Source organism: Musa acuminata, chromosome BXJ2-2 (genome assembly GCF_036884655.1).
Source record: "Musa acuminata AAA Group cultivar baxijiao chromosome BXJ2-2, Cavendish_Baxijiao_AAA, whole genome shotgun sequence".
Taxonomy (NCBI): Eukaryota; Viridiplantae; Streptophyta; class Magnoliopsida; order Zingiberales; family Musaceae; genus Musa; species Musa acuminata.
In genome coordinates, this window is record NC_088339.1 from 18,894,935 (window position 1) to 18,915,736 (window position 20,802).

At 43.7% G+C, this 20,802-nt stretch overlaps 1 protein-coding gene across 2 annotated transcripts; it reads right to left on the reverse strand.

Moving 5' to 3' along the window:
* Window positions 1-257: 257 nt before the first annotated feature.
* Window positions 258-20,682, reverse strand: LOC135605214 (transcription factor RF2a-like). Of its 2 annotated transcripts, XM_065095023.1 has the most exons (6): window positions 20,487-20,682; window positions 19,127-19,996; window positions 9,756-9,888; window positions 1,514-1,598; window positions 653-1,024; window positions 259-475 (listed from the first exon to the last, which is right to left on the reverse strand). In XM_065095023.1, exons 2-5 carry the CDS (start codon window positions 19,813-19,815, stop codon window positions 657-659), a joined length of 1,275 nt encoding a protein of 424 aa, XP_064951095.1. In that variant the 5' UTR covers window positions 19,816-19,996; window positions 20,487-20,682; the 3' UTR covers window positions 259-475; window positions 653-656. The 2 variants fall into 2 exon arrangements, with proteins under 2 accessions (XP_064951094.1, XP_064951095.1); XM_065095022.1 differs by having other exon boundaries at window positions 258-1,024; window positions 20,487-20,681.
* Window positions 20,683-20,802: the final 120 nt, after the last annotated feature.

Below are 20,802 nucleotides of genomic sequence, written 5' to 3' on the forward strand. Positions count from 1 at the left end.
AAAACTCATGAGAACGGTAAGGTAAATCCATTGCTATGTAAGAATCTAATATATATCAGCCATAAAAACACAAACCTTGAAGCTTTTCCTAACCATACCAAGGTTCGCAATAGCATCATCTTGTGGATCATCTGGTTCTCTTGTAACCTTGAATGTGAGTGCATGAGCTGCATCGAGATCACAGCCTGCATTTTTCTCAAGGAACAAATCAACCAGAAGAACACAAGCAGGCATGGAATTTGTATAAACCTCTTTTATATTGGTACTGTCAGAACAATGATAGAGGGAGGGGCTTAAAAATGATGCAACATCATCAACTAGTTTCGACCCAAATGTATCCCCACACACCAAAGATCCAATATGTGAAATGGAATAGCTGAGCTCCAAGCTCCAAACTGCAAGTTACCCAGTTGTACCACCATGGGAAATAGCTCAGCAAGAGCATTAATTTTCATTCAGATGCCAAGCATGAATTCTGCAAGTTACCAACCATGATAGCTTACATACTAACCAAGAGGACCGACTACAAATAGATAATCACATTCATCGTCAGCAAATCTGAGTTGCTTTGGATGGTTCAGATACTATAACCAACGAGAAACAAGCAGGCGATACTTCATGGATAGGATTTAGATAGCTATGGAGCACAAACCATTTTACTCTTGAGCACTGTTGTTGTCCGATGTGGCCTCCCCATGTTGGTTCTGAGAAGTCAATGATCCCTTCATTCTTAGGTCTGCGGGTGGTTGCTGCTGTGGCTGCAGGGTGTGTAAATGCTGCAGCGATGACGGCGGCTGAATCTGATGTGATGGCTGCAGCTGTTGTGGATGCTGAGAATGGATCTGGAGTTGCTGAAATTGGTGGGCTGCCAGGAGAGAGTGCATCGCTTGATTCTGATGGTAAAATTGATGATTTGCTCCAAGGGAAGGTGGAATGGTGTTTGTTGACTGTCCACCATTTGGTAGCATCTGGCCTGTAGCCAGCTTCAGGCGCTGAACCTCTTCTCTTAGAGCCTCATTCAGTGCTACACCAATCAATAAGAGATTCAAAGTACATAATTGAGTTGTTGAACAGAATAAGAAAGCCCCTTCATAAGTAAAAATTAGTATTGCATAAAAATGAAGATTTCATTTTAAATTCCAACTAGATAAAGGCATTATATATAACGGTCACAATTGGCTTAGGATGTTCAATGGAATACTAATATCAAACCAAACAACCAGCTACACGGAGGTACATATATATCAGCAGATCTTGTAACAAACACCGTCAGAGAACCTTATGATGTACCCATGAATCAAGAAGCAACTAATCAGGCCACTAGCACCATTAATTTCATTACTCTTGAATGAGGAAGTTCGTAAGTTAATATGGTTAAAAGATGAATGACCGAAAGATGTCTGAACCTGAACAAATCTTGTAAAGGAACAAATGCAAATGCCAGAATCATTCTTACATAAACGAATTTTAGCTATGAAATTAACAGATGCACAATACACGATGAGAACCATACCATCCTGTAAGTGAACCTGCTGTTCCATGGTCTGCAATCGCAGTTTTAACTCGTTATTTTCAACCGTTAGGCCATTGGTGTCTCTCTGTGAATGACAAAATTATTTTTGGTGAATCTTTTGCACATCTCACAGAATTTGTCATATTCATATGTCAACTAGGAAAAGATATGCAGGAGTACAAGATGATGAGCTATACCACAATTGGCCAAAAATTTAAAACATTGTCCTAATCATTTGGATTTGTTATATATTTGAAAAATGGCAACAGAAAATTAAGTTATCGTTCATAGCATCATCGCATAAACATAGTATGGTTAATAAAACTTACATCCATCAATAAAAAGAATCCAAGAGAGCTTTACAAGGATCCAATATGGTCCACTGTCTGTGTTTCATCACGTAGATAACAAGAGTTTGATTTTTCAGGCATTCACAAAAACCTCAAATACAAAATAAATGGAGATGGCATGCCTTAACATGTTTACATATATGAGCATGAGCAAAAATGTTTATAGCAAAATTCTGGATGAGGCTACAGCCCTCTTGGCTTTTGTGGGTAGGAATTTTTGTCAGGGTGGATATGGATCTATCCATTCAAGAACTAATTCCATATCCATTAAGTGGTTACAGAATCAAAAAATGAATCTGAAACTGATAATAAGAGCATACAAAATCAATAACCAAATCCATACCCGGTAATGTTTGGATATCAGCTTCGATTTAAGTTCTAAGTTGGCTTACAAGCAAAATGCATATCAGCTGTAGATATTGATACTATCACTATCATTAATTTACAATTAATTACAATATACCCACATGTAACTTAGCATGATTTCGACTTTTCTACCCATGATTTCACGAGTATCACTCAATCCATGGTTTTATCTTTTAAACAATTAATCCTTGTCATCACCAATATCAAATTAAAAGTTAGCAATGTGGAATTGACATCATGGCATAGCTAACATTGTGGTAATATTCATGTGAACCCCACAGAATTTTATATACGTTGTGCTTTAATGGCATTAAGATGGTGTGTGTGCCATCCATGAGAACCAATGGAAATCTTACATCAGTTGTGCTCACATGTTACCAGCATGGCTCCTATGTGATCTAACATTAAACCACACAGTTCATGTGCATCCCAAAAGCATATGTGGATTAGGCATTGCATAAATATAGAGCACATATATGCCTACTTGGACAATATTGTATCCATGACCATGCATGTCATGTCAACACCATATTAACATTATTTTAAAGTTACAAAAGTAATAATGCATAAATAATTCTTAATTTTGTCTACTAATATGTCAAGCTTTTGGTATTAGCTTTAAATTTAAAATTAACCTACTCACAATACAACCAAACACAAAGGATAAATGTTACAATCATATCTTTAAGTGTGTGATGAATAATGTCAAAGAATAGCTTTCTGATGAAGTACAACATATAACAAAATGTGTCTGGTTCCCAACTATTTTAGGGTCGATCTTTTGTTGCCATTGTGGTCCCCGTGGAACCATATCCTTAATTAAGAATATTTAAATCTTCATTATAGTTTTTATTAAAACCATTTTAAATATTCATTTACCTTTCCTCGGACCACTAGCAGTAATCATTACTCCTATGTACTGCATCTGTAGATCAACTTAACATATGCTTATACTATCTTATTTTATCCTCTACCAAAATGACACTCGTTCCTATTTCCTATCAACTCCATTTATCCATCTCAATATTCTCATCTTGATCAATACAAACATTTTATATATGTTACCTATTAACTGTCCAACATCTAAAAACTTTCTTATAATTTTTTTCTTTTAATCTCAGAGGTGCCTGATGATTACATAAAATTCTTGACATCCTTCGTCATTTTAATAATCTTTTTTTCTATGAATATTATTCTTATCAATCTCTTCTTCTTATTGAATAACTAATTCATGATATCTAAAATTTTTATTTAATAGATATTTTTACCCATCCAACTTAACTATATGGTTTGTTCCTAATATTTCTAAAACAATAGCTGACATACTCAATCTTAATCCTACTCAATATAAAATGTTTATTTTCTAGGTATTGTCCCCATAACTCAAGTTTAATATTATTCTATTTAGACTCTCATCAACTAAAAACGATATCCTAGGGATATTGTAAAACATAAGTGGAGATAATTATAAGCCAAGGGTGTAAACTAGACAAAACTTTAAGTAAATAACAATATACCCTCAAATTTTGGTATGACGGAATATTAAATACACATCCTATGCTATATCAACCAATAAAACCAAACAATTACCAATTAACATGTTTTGAATATAACCATATAAGATGTATGGATACACTTATCATACAAGCATTAAGTATATAGAATTGACAATATGTATGTAAAATTGACAATATGTGTCTTATTGGATATTTTAATGAATCACATAGTATTGTGAAAAATCACATAGTATTGTGAAAAATCAGATTGGATTTGAATATGATGCTATGTTTATTGGGGGTTGGAATCAAATGAACATGTTTAAAAAATCTATAGATTGTCACGAACTTGGTTGGATTTGCCTAAGTCATACGACACATTTGTGTGTCCGTTTGCAAAAGCTCAACCTCCCTGTAACCTCTTAGGGTCCCATAAGGACCTGGCAAAGAGAAGACATATTAGAAGAAGCATTATACTTAAAGATCACACAAATATATATTTTAGCAAACACTTGATAGGCAATGCAAATTACAAACATATACTTCACAAGATCCGAATGGTCGAACGACAAAGGGTCTAAAAAGGTTGGTCACAGCCAAAAGATCCCACGAGTTGCCACATCACACTATTGTGAAACAAGATAACGAACCAGCTCTACATAATACCCTAAAGGCCCATCCAACTATGTGCCACCTAGGGAGCTCCATGGTGTTGTACTGGCTAACACTTCGCACCACTCTACGTAGCCAGAAAACACTCAAAATGGTTGCCTAGATGATATATTTTTAGGCAATTTTGCCTCTGCGTGATGACTGCACACAACCTTCGTGTACAAAACTGAAACGACCACAAAAACCAACTAAAATTGGGCTGTCAAGCCTATTACAAGCCCTCTACATATTGTGTAAAGCATGAACAAAACTGAACAACATGAACATACAGAAACATTACATCAAACACCTTGCCAACAAGGATGTCTGTGACATTCTGCCCCACTTATTTCTTCGATGTCCTCGTCAAAGCCCTTATAAACGCTACATCATCCCGCCTTCATTGAATCTTTAATCCTTTACTTTAGTTGCAACGCACCTCCTTGGGCTTTCAACTACTCTCTGTCGTTGTTGTTGAGTAGTCAAACTTTGATCTGACAACATTATTTTAACTCGCCACTAACTCTAACTCTCGTGTGGGGTTGGTCGAGTTGTGCTGATCTTCGTTGGTCCCTACAAATCCTTTGGATGAAGGAAAAGACCTTTCCTATTGTGTGCCAGTCTCTCAAACGTATCGTGTCGCTTAAATTGAATGGATGCTTGTTGGAGCTTTAACATCACCTCGCAAATTTTGAAGTTTTTGAGATCTTTCCTTCGTAAAATTTGCCTATCGATTTCTTTTGCTTGGTTGTCACCTTTAAGTAAGTTTGCATCATCTCTGCTTTTGATTGGTATTTTGTTGGGAAATAAAGCAAATAATGTACTTTCGATAGAATCGATCACCATTTGTGAGGATTTGATAAATATTATTTATTACTACGTCTCTTCGAAGGGTCTTTGAACAATTGCAAAGCTCGTCTGCCAAATAACTAAGAAAAGTAGGATATTCCGTTTCGCACATTCTCTTAAGAGTTGAGAAGGCTAAGGGTATTTGACTTCGCCCGCCTCGAGAGTTGTACTTCATACATTAAGCTGGTTACTAGCCTTAACCTGCTCTTTGCTCACACTTTTAAAGCACCTTAAGTGTTTGCACTCCTTGCGTTGAGTTAACTACTGTGATTTACCTTCTCAATGCCATCAAACTTTTGGAATGCAAGAAGTTTTGCTTGGAAAGAGCAAAATTTTGCCGCAACTAGAGCAAGTCTCTATTGGTTTTAATCGCCTCTAGGATTGTACCCACCTTCTCCATCGTTTTTGGTTGTCTACTCCTCTAAATAGAAAGAATACAACACCATATACTGCTACTTCGTTCCTTGGTCGAGGACTTCCACAACGACCCGAAGTCCCCCACTTCAACTATTGTGATGAGAAGTCTGTCAACATTGATCTTGTATAGTTCCCTGGCCTCTACCCTTCTGCCTTATCATGAAACTTGGAGTTTGCCTTTGCATTCTCCACCTCCTCGACCTCTTTTACAACCATACGCTCTCCCTCCATGAGAGCAAAGAATCGATAACTCCACGGAAATCCTGCCTCTATAGTACTATAGCGCTTCCATGCCCATGGCCCTACTATTTAACGCATCGAATCTACCTCCATGCTGATTGATGCTTGGTTTTGGGTAGCTAAGTCTCTCTAGACTCGTCGTCGCTTCTTTGCCCCTTTCAACCACCTGCTTCAACACCTTTGTGTTCTCCAAGTAGTTCACCTTAGTTGATAGAAACACAAACTACAACTCTTATGCATAGCCTCCATCATCATGTTGCAAACTCATATCGATTTTGTTCTCTTTTGCATTCTTAGCAATAATGTTTGCTCGCTCGACCTTGTCCTTTGACTTGTCGGGATCCCTCGAGTGAATATGAGCTTTAGAATAGTCTAACTCTCTAGCCGCTCCGAGATTATACCTTTGTATGATCAAGTTTCCCCATGGGACTCAATGATACTTGCATTCGGAATTCCTCCTCGGTGGTACGTAACCCTCATATGTTGATGACCAAGGCTTTCATCCAATGCAAAATTCGATGCACGCACCAAAGCCCCACCTCTGTGGTACCATAACATTAACTCCTTGATTTCATAGCTCTTCTTGTTATCATGTTGCCCATCGAAGCGGAGCTCCTAATAGCTCCTGATCATACCTTTGTATGACCAAGTCCCTCACTGGACTTCTATGTGTGTCACATTGCGTTAAATTGTTCCACCACGATTCGCTACACCATGTCGCCTCTCCATATGTGGCCTCCATCAGCATATCGTAGGGTCTTCACCACCTCCGATTGTGTTCTCTCCTTCGACAATAGACCTATGTCCACCCATTCTCGGGTCACACACTAATGAAGTGTAGCTTTCGGACAACCTATCACCCAACAACTCTCAAGATCCATCGACTTAACTAGTGGTTTGATGCGTCATTGTCTGGATCCTATGCCTCTACCCCCAACATAGTCTCCGCTGCGCCCAACTCTCATTGTGGTAACTCGAATGGTAGCACTATGACATATTCTTCAAAGGTGCCCGCCTTCGTGCCCTCTTGCCCTATGCCAATGCCTTCTGACTCCAGCTTCGCTTTTGTAAGTTGAGTCACCTTAGCCCCTCTGTCAATTGTTTCACTGAGACAAGGTGCATGTATCTCGAAGCTCCCTTTGACTTTAGCACCATACAAGATGAGTCGGCTCCATCATAATGAAGAACCAACATGATCCCACTCTTGCCTCTATAAGAGTTCATGTCCTTGACCTCTGTCCAAGAAAAGCTATTATGCCTCTGCTCTATGTTCCATCTTCTATATCGACTCTCTTCATGCAACTTGCGCACTTCACCAAATTCCACCCAAGTTGCTCCACTTCTCGATTCATATTGAGATGACGGTGGCTCTTGTATCCACCATTCCATGGGTCAACCCTTTGTTGAGCCCGATCTTCACTTCGGCTCTAAGTGTTTCTTCGTTTGATGTTGCTTTGGGTCGCTCCCCTACTTGATCTCACAATGCGTCAACCAATACATTACCTCATGCGAGATCATGTGATGCCTCCTTATCACAAGCTCGGTTCGTTGAGCTTTATAAAGCTTCTATCTTGAGATACCTCCCTCAACATATGTGATATGTTACACATAAATCTCCCTCTGGCCATCCCAAGACTTTCCTCTTTGCATCCTTCCCTTTGGAAGTTACGGAAATCACCATCTCCTTGGACTACTCCGCCTTGTTGAGTCAACTATGCAATGTTTCGCCACCACAAACGCACTTTCTAGATTGCGACTCTTCACCAATACAATCCCCATTGCAGCCTGCAAGGCCTAGCAATATGCTGAACCTACTGCATAATTTAAACTTTTACGGATATATCCTTCTCATGCCAAAAAGAAAGTTTATATGCTCCATTGCGTTAAATTTCAATTGTCTTAGGATAGCCACTGATAGTCCGTTATCCATATACAATCCCTTGCATGAGTACAAAACTCTTTAAGTCAATAATTTCCCTCGCCTCTACGAGCTTTGCACAAACTCTTTCGGTTATCAAGCAACACCTCCCTTCTTACACGATCTCATCCGTTGCCAAGTGACCCTACTTGCATAGAGCGCCGTCAAGTTTGGTTGAGTTGCCTTACGATGGCCATGGACAATTCACTTGGGATGGTCATATATAGTTCATCATTTGCATACAAGCTCTTGCATGAGAAACGAATTCTTCGAATCAACAATTCCCCTCACTTCTGCAAGCTTTGCAAAAACTCTATTAGTCGTCGAGCAACCCCTCCCTCCTTGCATGGTCTCATCCGTCACTAAGCGAGCCTACTTGCATAGAGCAACACTATCAAGTTTGGTTGCCTACATTGAGTCATAGCTCAAACTTGACCATCTCAACTTTTATGCACTATGCGTTCTTCCCAACTCACTTATCTTTGTGGTGTCTCTTACGCGAAGGGTTGGCCACTCCTCTGAATGCTAAACTCGGATGCCCACTCCTCTATGCAACTCCTTTCCCCACATCTCTATGCCTGTTTCCCTCAAGTACATACAGGTTGACCTCAACACATTCCAACTAGGTTCCTCATGTTTGCATGCCAAGTGTTTCTAAGTGTGTTTGTCCTCCTCTGATACCATTTATCACAGACTCTAATACCCGATAACATGTTTTAAAAAAATCTATGGATTGTCATGAACTTAGCTGGATTTTCCTAAGTCATGCGACACATTTGCGTGTCTATCCATAAAGGATCAATAGCCCCATAACCTTTTAGGGTCCCCTAAGGACCTACAAAAGAAAAGACATGTTAGAATATGCATTATACTCCGGATCGCAGAAGCAGACATTTCAGTAAATACTTGATAGACAATGCAAATTACAAACATAGACTTCAAGCTCTAAATAGTCGCGCGACAAAGGATCCAAAGGTATCTACTGTAACCAAAAGTCCTCACAAGTGCCCACATGACATAGTTGCAAAACAAGGCAGTGAACCAACCCTAGGCAATACCCTAAAGGCCCATCCAACTATGTGCCACCCAGGTAGCTCCAAGTTGTTGTATTGGATGACACTTTATACCAAGGTTCGCAATACCGTACCGTACCGGTATTTCGACCTGGGCTCGGTACCGGTACGGTACGGTATACCGAGCAGTATACCCAGGTGTGCCGAGCACTGTAGCACTGCTACAGTGCTACAGTGCACTCGGACCGGTAACAGGCGGTCCGCGTACCGACAACCTGTCGGACCGGTATGTACCGCCCGTATCGGGCGGTACGGTTCGATACGACAGACCCTGAGTTCATACTAATCTATGTAGCTAGAAAACACACAAAATGATTTCTTGGATGACTTATTTTTAGGAAATTTTGCCTCTGCATAACGATCGCAAATAACTTGCATGTATAGAATTGAAATGGTCACAAAAGCCAACCAAAATAAGGATGTCAAGCCTACCACAAGTCTTCTACATGATGAGCAAAGTATGAACAAAACTGAACGACACGGACATACAGAAACATTATATCAAATACCTTGCCTACAAGGCTATCCATGATAGGATGTTGAAATAGACAATGCGAGTCTATTGGCATCAGTAGTGTGAGGAAAGGGGGAGAGAGAGATCTAAGAAACTATACTAATTATTATAAAAATCGAATTGAATTCTCTTAATTTAACTGCAAATATTACCTTATACAAAACTCAATGGTAAGATAAGAATCAAGTAGTCAAATCTCAAATAGTTGAAAGCCATGTTAGCACAACTAAATGGAATAGTAAGATGATTAAGATATTAGTTAGATGTGATGTTAGTTACTACCTTATCTTAACCTAATTATTCCATCTAATAATTTTCTGCCCATGTTTAAGAGTAAGATCTATGGAATGATCAAAAAGATGAAATACCTGTAGCATTGTCAGTTGAGCCGACAATGTTGTTGCTTCAGTTTGTAGAGTCTGCACCTTCCGCTCAAGCTCAGCAATGTATCGCATCTTCCTTTCTTTTGATCTTGCAGCTGACTGTCTGTTGGCCAAGATCCTATAACAAATACCAACTCTAATCAAGAAAGAAAATCCTGCATAGGGTGTCAAGGGTAAAATTTTTAGCAAAAGAATATCTTCTAGCAAGAAAAGTCAGTTTAGATATAGAAATTAATTACTGGAGTCGTGAACTTATGAGCTTGTGCATAAATACCTCATTGAAATTTATGAAAAACCTAATTGCATAAATAACTTATGAGCTTGTGCAAATATACCTCATCGAAATAAGTACATCCATAGTCACGAGGCATAGCAAGACATGCAAGTGAGGAACTTATTGCATAAGAATGCCTAATATCTAGTTAACCTAAGGAGTGGAGAGTGTTCAACAACAATAAAAAAATATCTTAATGGCTGATTGGCATGCTCTTATAAAGCCAAAATAATCATAAAGGATATTACCCTCAAGTGAATCTGACAACTGAAGTAAATAACACATAATTATCTCAAAGACAGGCATCTAATTTATGTTTTATTATGGAAACAAGTCCTGTAGGTACCATCACAAATTCATTTAGTTAATTAAAAACAAGCCACAACAACATTACAGATTTAACATTCATGGTAAAGTTGACTGAAAGTTAACCCATTAGTAAATTAAAATATGCATATGAGCTACTATAAGGAGAGAACCAAGATTTGCCATACCGAATCGTACTGCCCGGTATGGGCGGTATGTACCGGTCCGATAGGCTACCGGTATGCAGATCGCCCGCTATCGGGCGGTACGCCCAAAAAAACCTCGTATCGGACGATACGGGGTAATATCGGGTGGTAACGGTCGAAATTTCGACCGTTACCACCCGGCTGTCACGACCTTAGCTGGAATTGCCTAAGGCGTGAGGCACCCTTGCGGCCAAAGACGCGAACTTAGCTTGCGTTGCCTAAGTCGCGCTTCGCCCTTGCGATATTGCTCCGCAAGGATCAGCCCACTTTGTAACCTCTCGCAGGTCCCGAAGGACCTATAAAAGAGAAAGTTGGTTAGTTCAAAAGAACGAGCAACGGACAAGTCCCGAAGTCTCGCGAAAATGGGAAGCTTTACAAGCAATTCGACGAACACCTTGTGTGCACAAGAGAAAAGAGGGAGAGGGAGAAAAACAAGGCTTTCAAGGATGAACGAACAGTTGCAAGCCCACAAACAGCCGCTCACCTGGTCCCGGGCGCGAAGACAAGTTCCCGTAAAGGTCACGTGCGAACTTGCGAAAGAAAGTTCAACGCCCGGTATATAACCGAAGCCCCATCCAGCCCTGTACCACCCGGGGGGTTCCAGGGGTCTGAGATGGCTGACATTTTGGTGAGCGGAGGCAGTTCTCCGCAACCCTCCCACGGCACGCGAAAACGGAGCTGTTTTGGGGCTGTTTTGCTCAGTTCGGTGAGCGGTCGCTTTGTAACGCTGCAGCTTGTTCGAACTTACATATTTATATGCAAAATGATCCAAAACCAAGAGAAAACATGATGTCAAGCAGCTGTACATGCAGGTGTGAGCGACGAACGGTTCGTTGAACGGAGTTGTTGCGGGTGCGCGACGACCGTTCGTAACATTCTCCCCCACTTAAACTGTCGACGCCCTCGTCGACGCTTGTTGGTAATTGTTGATGACTTCTTCTTCATGTCGCAGGGCGTCTTCAGGCTCCCAACTGGCTTCAGTTCGGGGAAGCTTTCGCCACTTCACCAAGTACTCTGTCCGCTCAGCTCCGTTGGGTAGCTTTATCTTGCGGTCCGCCAGAATGGTTTCCACTCGCTTCTCGTAGGAGGCTGTGATGGGAGGTAGCCGAATTGGAACACTTCGGGAAGCATCTTGCGGATCCGAGTGGTAGGCCTTTAGGTTGCTGGCGTGAAGAACATTGTGAATTTTGAACCACGTCGGCAGCTGCAACTTGTAAGAGACGTTGCCTACCCTGCTGATAATTGGGAGGGGTCCTTCATACTTACGCACCAATCCTTTGTGGACTTTGTTCCTAAAGAATTGGAGTGATGCTGGTTGGAGCTTTACCAACACCAAATCGCCAACTTTGAACTCTTGCGGTCGCCTTCCCAAGTCGGCCCACTTCTTCATCCTTTTTGCCGCCTTCTCCAAATAAGCCCGCGCAATATCTGTATTTCGATGCCACTCCTTTGCGAAATGATAGGCTGATGGAGTACTCCCAGTATACCCAATTGCCATGGTGTGCGGAGTCGACGGTTGTTGTCCTGTGATAATTTCGAAGGGGCTCTTGTTGGATACAGAGCTCCGCTGCAAGTTGTAGGAGAATTGGGCAATGTCCAACAGCTTCACCCAATCTCGTTGATTGGCACTCACGTAGTGCCAGAGATATTGCTCCAAGAGCGAATTTATTCTTTCAGTCTGGCCATCCGTTTGGGGGTGGAGGCTTGTAGAGAAGTATAACTTTGACCCCAACAATTTGAACAGCTCGGTCCAAAATCGTCCCAGGAACCGAGCGTCTCGATCGCTAATGATATTGTGCGGGACTCCCCAATACTTCACTACATTCTTCATCATCAGCTTGGCCGCCTCCTCTGTTGAACAGTGTAGGGGAGCAGCAATGAAAGTTGCATACTTTGAAAACCGATCGACCACCACGAGTATCGATCCGAGTCCCCCTACAGGTGGCAAGCTTGATATGAAGTCCAAGGAAATGCTCTCCCACGGCCTTTCTGGTACGGGCAACGGCTCCAGAAGTCCCACCGGCTTCCGTTGCTCCACCTTGTCTTGTTGGCAAGTAGGGCATGTTCGAACATATTCCTCCACATCAATCCCCATCTTCGGCCAGTAGAAGGCCCTCTCCACGAGAGCCAACGTTCTGTGAATATGCCTGGGTGTCCAGCCCAAAGGGAATCGTGACACTCTTTTAAGAGCTCACGCCTTAAATTGTCCACTCGGGGAACATACACCCTATTCCCTTTTATGTAAACAAGTCCCTCCTGGACCCAAAATCGCCGTGCCTTGCCTTCTTTAATGAGCCGCATCAGGATAACTACCTGGGGATCACTATACAGTCCATCCCTGATTTGGGAAAGGAAGTTGGAGTGCAACTGACTTGCTTGGCCTCTGCCCTCCAGTTGTACGACATTCACGCATTCCACTTTCCGACTCAGCGCATCGGCCACGACATTCGCCTTCCCAGGCTTGTACTCCATTGCCATATCAAATTCAGCCATGAAGTCCTGCCATCGCGCTTGCTTTGGGGAGAGCTTCTTCTGAGTTTGGAAATAGCTCAGGGCGATGTTGTCCGTCCTCAGCACAAATCGCGACCCGAGGAGGTAGTGTCGCCAAACTCGTAGACAGTGGATCACTGCTGTCATCTCCTTCTCATGCACTGGATACCGCCGCTCGATCTCGTTGAGTTTGCGGCTCTCGTAGGCCACCGGATGACCCTCCTGCATAAGTACCCCACCAATAACGAAGTCCGAAGCATCTGTATGGACTTCAAAGGGCTCTCCATAGTTCGGCAATTTGAGCACCGGTTCTTCCAGAACAGCAGCCTTCAGATCTTGGAATGCTATCTCACATTGGTCTGACCACTTCCAAGGCTGCTCCTTCTTCAGCAACTCCATCAGTGGGGTCGCCCGCTTCGAATATTCCGCTATGAAGCGTCGATAGTAATTGACGAAACCAAGGAAGGATCTCAACTCTGGCACCTTCTTGGGAGTTTGCCATTCTGCAACTGCTTGCACCTTCGACTTATCCATCCGAATGGAGCCATCACCGATTCGATGCCCCAAGAATAAGATCTCGGTTTGAGCAAAGTAGCATTTCTCCCTTTTCATGAACAAAGTGTTCTCCCCGAGAACCTTGAAAATCGTCCGTAGGTGCTTGACGTGCTCCTCGAGCGTTTGACTGTAGACGACGATATCGTCCAGGTAGACGACCACGAACTTATCCAAATGCTCCTTGAATAGATGGTTCATGAGAGTACAGAATGTGGTCGGAGCGTTGGTTAAGCCGAAAGGCATCACCAAGAACTCAAACGCTCCATACCTGGTCACACAGGTAGTCTTCGCTTCGTCGCCTTCAGCAATGCACACCTGCCAATACCCCGACCGAAGGTCGAGTTTTGAGAAATACTTAGCCTTGCCCAATTGGTCGAACAAGTCCGCGATAAGCGGGATGGGATACTTGTTCTTCACTGTTACTTTGTTGAGGGCTCGATAGTCGACGCATAATCGGAGGCTCCCATCTTGTTTCTTCTGGAAGAGAACTGGAGCTCCGAAAGGTGCTTTAGAGCTGCGGATGAGACCACCGCTTAACAGTTCACCTAACTGCTTCCTGAGTTCTGCCAACTCTGGCGGGGGCATGCGGTAGGGTGGTCTCGCTAGAGGCTTCACTCCTGGCTCCAGCTCGATGCTGTGATCCACGCCTCTGCGTGGTGGAAGAATCTTCGGCAACTCGGGTGGCATAACATCTTTGAACTCTTTTAGGACGTTCGCCACCACAGCAGGTTCTTGAATGGCCTCCTCGTTGAGTGGCTCTAGCTTCATAGCAGCCACAAATGTCAATTCGCCTTTTCGCACCCCTTTCTTCAGTTGTAATGCCGAAATGTGTTGGGGCTCCTTAGTTCCTCTCCGAGAGACGGGAACCACGCAAGGGTCATCGCATCCCATCATACATAGGGAGTTCAAGAACGGCATCGGCACCAACTTCGCCGCGTGCATAAACTCCATTCCAAGAATCACTTGGAAGTCGTCCAGTGGTACGGCCATCATGTTGGTGTTTCCGCTCCAAGTCCCGATTTTGATGGGAACTCCCTTCGCCAACCCGGAGATTCACCTGGCCTCCGAGTTCACCGCCTTCATTCGGCTTGGGCTCTTCTCCAAGGTCAACCCAAGTCGTTGTGCTTCGCGATCGGCTATGAAGTTGTGGGTAGCGCCCGTGTCCACCATTGCACGGGTCGTTTGGCCATTTAGCTTGATGTCCACATACATCAGCTCACTACTTCTTGCTTTTTGTGCCTTTGTCTTCATGTTCTCCCCCATTTGACCCCGCATAGCGTTCAATAAACGCATTGCTCCCATTCGGGGTCCTTGCGACTCCTCGTCGTCGCTACTGGATTCAGAACTGCTTGAACTAAAAGCAACAGCTTTGCCCTTGTCCGATCGGGGAGGGTGGATGGAAGCCATCAAGGCATTGAGTGCCTATTTTCGTGGGCACTCCCTTACCATGTGCGGTCCTCCGCACAAGAAGCATCCTCCAGGTTTTGAGGCCTTGCCTTTCGGGTACGGCCCTTTGTGGGAGCTCTTCTTCTTTTGTTCGCCCCCGAGCTCCTTCCCTCGAGAATGCTTTGGAGGTCGATTGCCTGAAGATTGTTTCCTTCTTGTTGGGTCTTCAGAGGAAACAAAGTCGGTGAGCCTTTCTGCAGCCGCAATTGCCCCGACCACGTCGATAACATTCCTTCGATTTAGCTCCTATTGAGCCCATGGTTTCAAACCATCGAGGAAGCTGAACAACTTGTCCTTTTCGGACATGTCCTGTATGTCCAGCATTAGTGCAGAAAACTGTTTCACATAGTCTCGGATGGTGGTACTTTGGCGGAGTTGTCTCAACTTCCTTCTTGCGACGAACTCCGTGTTCTCTGGTAGGAACTGAGTTCTCAACTCCCGCTTCAAGTCCTCCCATGTGTCGACTCGACACCGACCTTGTTGAATCTCCTCCCAACGAGTTCGCCACCAAAGTTTCGCATCTCCGTTCAGATACATTGTTGCTATAGAAACTTTGGTATCTTCAGAATCGGGCCTCGTAGCTCGGAAGTATTGCTCCATGTCGAACAGAAAGTTCTCGAGCTCTTTGGCATCTCTGGCCCCTCCATATCCATGAGGCTCAGGTGCCCTCAAATTTTGTGGCGGTGCAACGCGGGTGTTGCCTCCTCCCGCATTTAGTGTTCTTGTGAGCATGGCCACCTTAGCAGTAAGTTCCGCCACAACATCCTGTAAGTGTTGCACGGAGTCTTTGGTGTCGTCAGACAGTCGGTCGACTAGGGCCTCGACCTTGTCGATCCTGGACTCCGCTTCCTCTTGCGAGCTCTCTACCCCAACAAGCCTTTGTTGGCCATGGTAGAGTTCCTCCATGCTCGCTTCCAGAACATCCAGGCGGGTTTCCGCCGTTGTGAGTCTCTCCTTATGACTCTTTTTCCCAGTTAGCGCACCAGATTGCGCTTCCTCCGCTCGCGGAGAGTAGCCAACTTCTCGCTCATCCTGTCCGCTGCCGCGCTCCTCTTGAGCGGCTCCAACAGCATGAGAACGAGTGTGCACATGCAGCCCACCTACGGTTGCTTGGGGCAAGGGTCCAGCTTGCCCCGTCTTGCTTGATTCGCCACGATGCTTTACCATGGCGAAGTTGCGAAGTTCGTTCGCTGTTCGCTCGAAGTGCTTGCCCGCTCTGATACCACAATGTCACGACCTTAGCTGGAATTGCCTAAGGCGTGAGGCACCCTTGCGGCCAAAGACGCGAACTTAGCTTGCGTTGCCTAAGTCGCGAGTTACCCTTGTGGCAAAGACGTGAACTTAGCTTGCGTTGCCTAAGTCGCGCTTCGCCCTTGCGATATTGCTCCGCAAGGATCAGCCCACTTTGTAACCTCTCGCAGGTCCCGAAGGACCTATAAAAGAGAAAGTTGGTTAGTTCGAAAGAACGAGCAACGGACAAGTCCCGAAGTCTCGCGAAAAGGGGAAGCTTTACAAGCAATTCGACGAACACCTTGTGTGCACAAGAGAAAAGAGGGAGAGGGAGAAAAACAAGGCTTTCAAGGATGAACGAACAGCTGCAAGCCCACAAACAGCCGCTCACCTGGTCCCGAGCGCGAAGACAAGTTCCCGTAAAGGTCACGTGCGAACTTGCGAAAGAGAGTTCAACGCCCGGTATATAACCGAAGCCCCATCCAGCCCTGTGCCACCTGGGGGGTTCTAGGGGTCTGAGATGGCTGACATTTTGGTGAGCGGAGGCAGTTCTCCGCAACCCTCCCGCGGCACGCGAAAATGGAGCTGTTTTGGGCTGTTTTGGGGCTGTTTTGCTCAGTTCGGTGAGCGGTCGCTTTGTAACGCTGCAGCTTGTTCGAACTTACATATTTACATGCAAAATGACCCAAAACCAAGAGAAAACATGCCGTCAAGTAGCTGTACATGCAGGTGTGAGCGACGAACGGTTCGTTGAACGGAGTTGTTGCGGGTGCGCGACAACCGTTCGTGACACGGCGCCACTCGGTACCACTCGGTAACGGTCGAAATCGACCGTTATCGCATTGTAGCTGTGCTATAGTGCTCCAACGGTCAATTTGACTATTGGAACCCTTTCTCCTCCTATTTAAACCATTCTTCTCTTCCCTATTTCATTATACTCTCTTAAACTCTCTCTCAAACTTTTTTTTCTCTCTTAAACTCTATAAAACAACGATTTGTGAATTCAATCGAGGCTAATTTGGGAAGATTAAGAGGAAGGGGAAGGTAGTAGCATCAGTTGCATCGTTGGAAAGAATCGAGTTGGGTGACGAGACACATTCACAATCACAGTCTCTTTCTCGCTCGGTCTAGAGACATGACAACAACACGGACAGCAGTGCCTCGACAGATGATAGCGGTGATACCGGGCAGTCGTTGGTCTCGTCTACACAACTTGAAGGTGGTGAATGGACTGAAGAGTAATATTTTACACATGCCACTCAAGATTCATATCATAGAACTCGACAAGATACTGATCAAGTTTATACACGGAAGGGGAAGGGGAAGGGGAAGGGGAAGGCAGTAGATGAATATGAACAAATGCGACAGAGCATACATGATATAGACACAGAAAGAGGCTCATCGTATTCACAGCCATCGTATTATGGAGAATCATACGGCAACAACAGTATGGTGATCGTTAGTCATCCTTCTCTAAACAACAGCATGATACAGAATAGCACCAATATATGCCTCAAGAGCAATATCGGACAAATATGATTCATGACGATCAATCTACGATCAGCACCACATTGATGCATTAATGGCATACAGTGTATCAATACACTATGTCATGGGATCAATTTCATGGTTAGGTCCAACAAACGTATCATATTGATATGTATCAGATCAAAGACCCCGATCCACCACCCGTGGAGGCCCGTCGTTCGTTTTGGTGGTAGAATCAACAATCAAGTAAATTTAGATATGTGATTATTTAATTCATTTGAATTTTAGAGTTTATATTGTAACAAAATAGTCTAACAATTCAACTGATTTTTCTGTAGATATTTCAATCTATAATGGACTGAAATACGAACCTCGAACAAGACTATCTCAAAGCTCAAAAAAGATATGTGATACTATTCTTACATAATTTACATTGATTTTGCTAAACTTATACTATTACTATATTTATTCGTAACTTGAAAACCCTATCTTAACTTTTTTTTTAATTTTCAGGTATTTTTGAAGGGTTAAATCGGTGAAATCAGGTGTACCGCTCGGTACCCCGTACTGAGCCCGGGTTGAAACGTCGATACGGTACGGTACGGCGAACCTTGGAGAGAACAATCATGGAAATCACAATTGTGGCACAACACGTCACCTGATGGCTATAAACAACAAATTGAAGGAGCTGCAAGAGACCGTATGTAACTTTGTCCTTAGTTACATCAAGGAACTGGATTTTAAAACAAGATGAATAAAACTTTCTATGACAAATAACATGGAACTTTTCAACCATTATCACCAATAAATATAGGTGCCGAGAAAATTTGATGATGACCACATCAGCAGGTGTTTATGATGGCAGATGCATCTTGAAGATGCTAATATGGAATCCCACATTAAAGAGGAGGAGCCATAACTTGGTTCATTCTCATAGTTATCAGAATGTTTAATCTGGTTGAGCTAAATGGTTCTCTAATTAGTCGACATAAATTAACTGGTAATGATGTGACAAGCAACATCATTTTTATGGTAAAATAATGATAAACAACAAAAAAAAATTGACAGTATAAAATATCATAAATGACAATAATAACAAATGTTAGCTGACAGCATTCTTTCAAATTATATGTATGGACTAGGGTGGTATTCTTTTATCACTCAAGAATTAGTAATAACCAAACAAGGACCTGGTGTGTCTCAATATGAGATGATGAACCTCTAACGCATCAGTAAAAGCCTTATATAGCATGCATTTGGTTTCAGTATCAATAAATACTTCGATACTAACAATTAATTTGACAAATAGTTCTACTGAATAACTTAAAGGAAAATAAAGAACTTTATTTGGTAAGGAAGACCTCTTTGTGCGCTTTGGATCAACAAGAGCCAGTTCTGCAAGTTTTGCAGCTGACATAGCTTTCTTCGCCTCTGCAGATAATGGTCCTTCCCCTCCAGACATCAGGAACTCTGACTTGATTGCAGTAGATCCATCCAAAGATTGGCTATGCTGATGCCTTATCCTTGGCTTCTCACTCGAACTCGATGCCACATTCTCACCCTGAAGAGGAGCCTGAACGGGAGGCAATGCAGACTGTGAAACCTCACCAATCGACAGAGCAGCAGAGGTAGCACCAGAGCTGAACTTTTCCACATCGATGTACATGGAAACGAGGTCCTCCTCGGTCTCATCAGACAGCGATGGTCCATCATGCGACCCCACCACACCAAGGTCACTATCAAAGCTGATATAATCTGGGAGGCCGAGTATTTCTGAGTGTGCTCTACGGTGACCAGCATTCCTTTGCGGGAAATCAGGCATCCGGCTGACATCATAGCTGAACCGCCGAGCATCAGATGGTGTCTCGTAAGCAAAATAACCAGAATTCGAAGATGGCTGAGAAGAAGAAGAGGCTGAGAGATCACCCATAAAGCTGAAACTGTTCGAAGGTGAACCAAAGGGGGAGTATCGTGGCAAATGGGGCGGCAAACCACGACCACTACCTCCACCTCCGCCTCCGCCAGGTGCTGGCGACTTATCCTTGTCCATGACTATGGATGGATCCACAGAACTCAACAATCACAAAGGTACCACCTTTCTTAGAGAAACCAGTACTGAATCCAGAATCAAACTTAGAGACGAGGTCACAGATGGAACCCCAACGATCAAAGATCCGTAACTCTTCAGGATCAACGAAATGTCCCTACTTTTTGGACAATCGCCTAAGCATCTGGTGGACGTGAAGGAAACACAAAATCAAACACAAAACATCTATAGATTATGTTTATGTCAGCAAACGATAGAGCTTTCTTAAGATCTCAAACCCAACAAAATCAACTACGAAAAGAGAAGCGATCGAACCAAAAATAGAAACGTTTTTCTGCTAATACGAGTCCTAGAAACGGGTCGCAGCGACAGGGCCCTGAACCCTAGAAATGCCGAGATCTGGGTTTCCAAAAGCGAGAAAAGATGGCCGCTTTTTAGGAAGCGAACTATCTGGACCCAAAAAACACTCGAATGCAGCAAAGAACAGATATTCTGAGCCGGCAGACACTGACTTCCATCTACTAATCAGATGACATTGACGGAGGGGCGTAGGAATGCTTTACGGGGCCGGGAGGATTGAGGAGATAAGCATCACACGGTTTCAGATAGGAAACCCGTAGGATAAAGAGATTGCTAAATAAACATTTCGTACCACGTTGCAACGGTTTACAAACCTTCGCTGCGAACTCTCCCCTGCAAGTAATCGATCGATGAGTCGGAAGAACTCGTTGAGGCAGAGCGACGCTGAACCCTCAACCCCCGTCGCTTAATGCATTCCCAAAAGAACAGCCACACTTCCGGTGAGACCCGGTCGACAGGAAACAGCGGCCGGCTCGTCGTACGGAAGTCCGACGGCTGGTAGGTAAGTGGGCGCCACGATATTCGTGCGCGACCGCGAAACGAAAGATCCGACGGCCATCTTGAGACCGTGATGACGGCGTGTGATGGTCACGTGCGTTCGAGTCCGTGGATTGGGCTGGCCCACAACCT

Bases quoted from the DNA above. Each gene is read 5' to 3' on its own strand.
- LOC135605214 (XM_065095022.1), bottom strand. From the start codon at position 19,815: ATGGACAAGGATAAGTCGCCAGCACCTGGCGGAGGCGGAGGTGGAGGT. The intron at 9,889-19,126 runs GTCTTCCTTACC...TATTTGTTATAG, and splicing joins GATCCAAAGCGCACAAAGAG to GATCTTGGCCAACAGACAGT. The intron at 1,599-9,755 runs GTATTTCATCTT...TGTCATTCACAG, and splicing joins CTCAACTGACAATGCTACAG to AGAGACACCAATGGCCTAAC.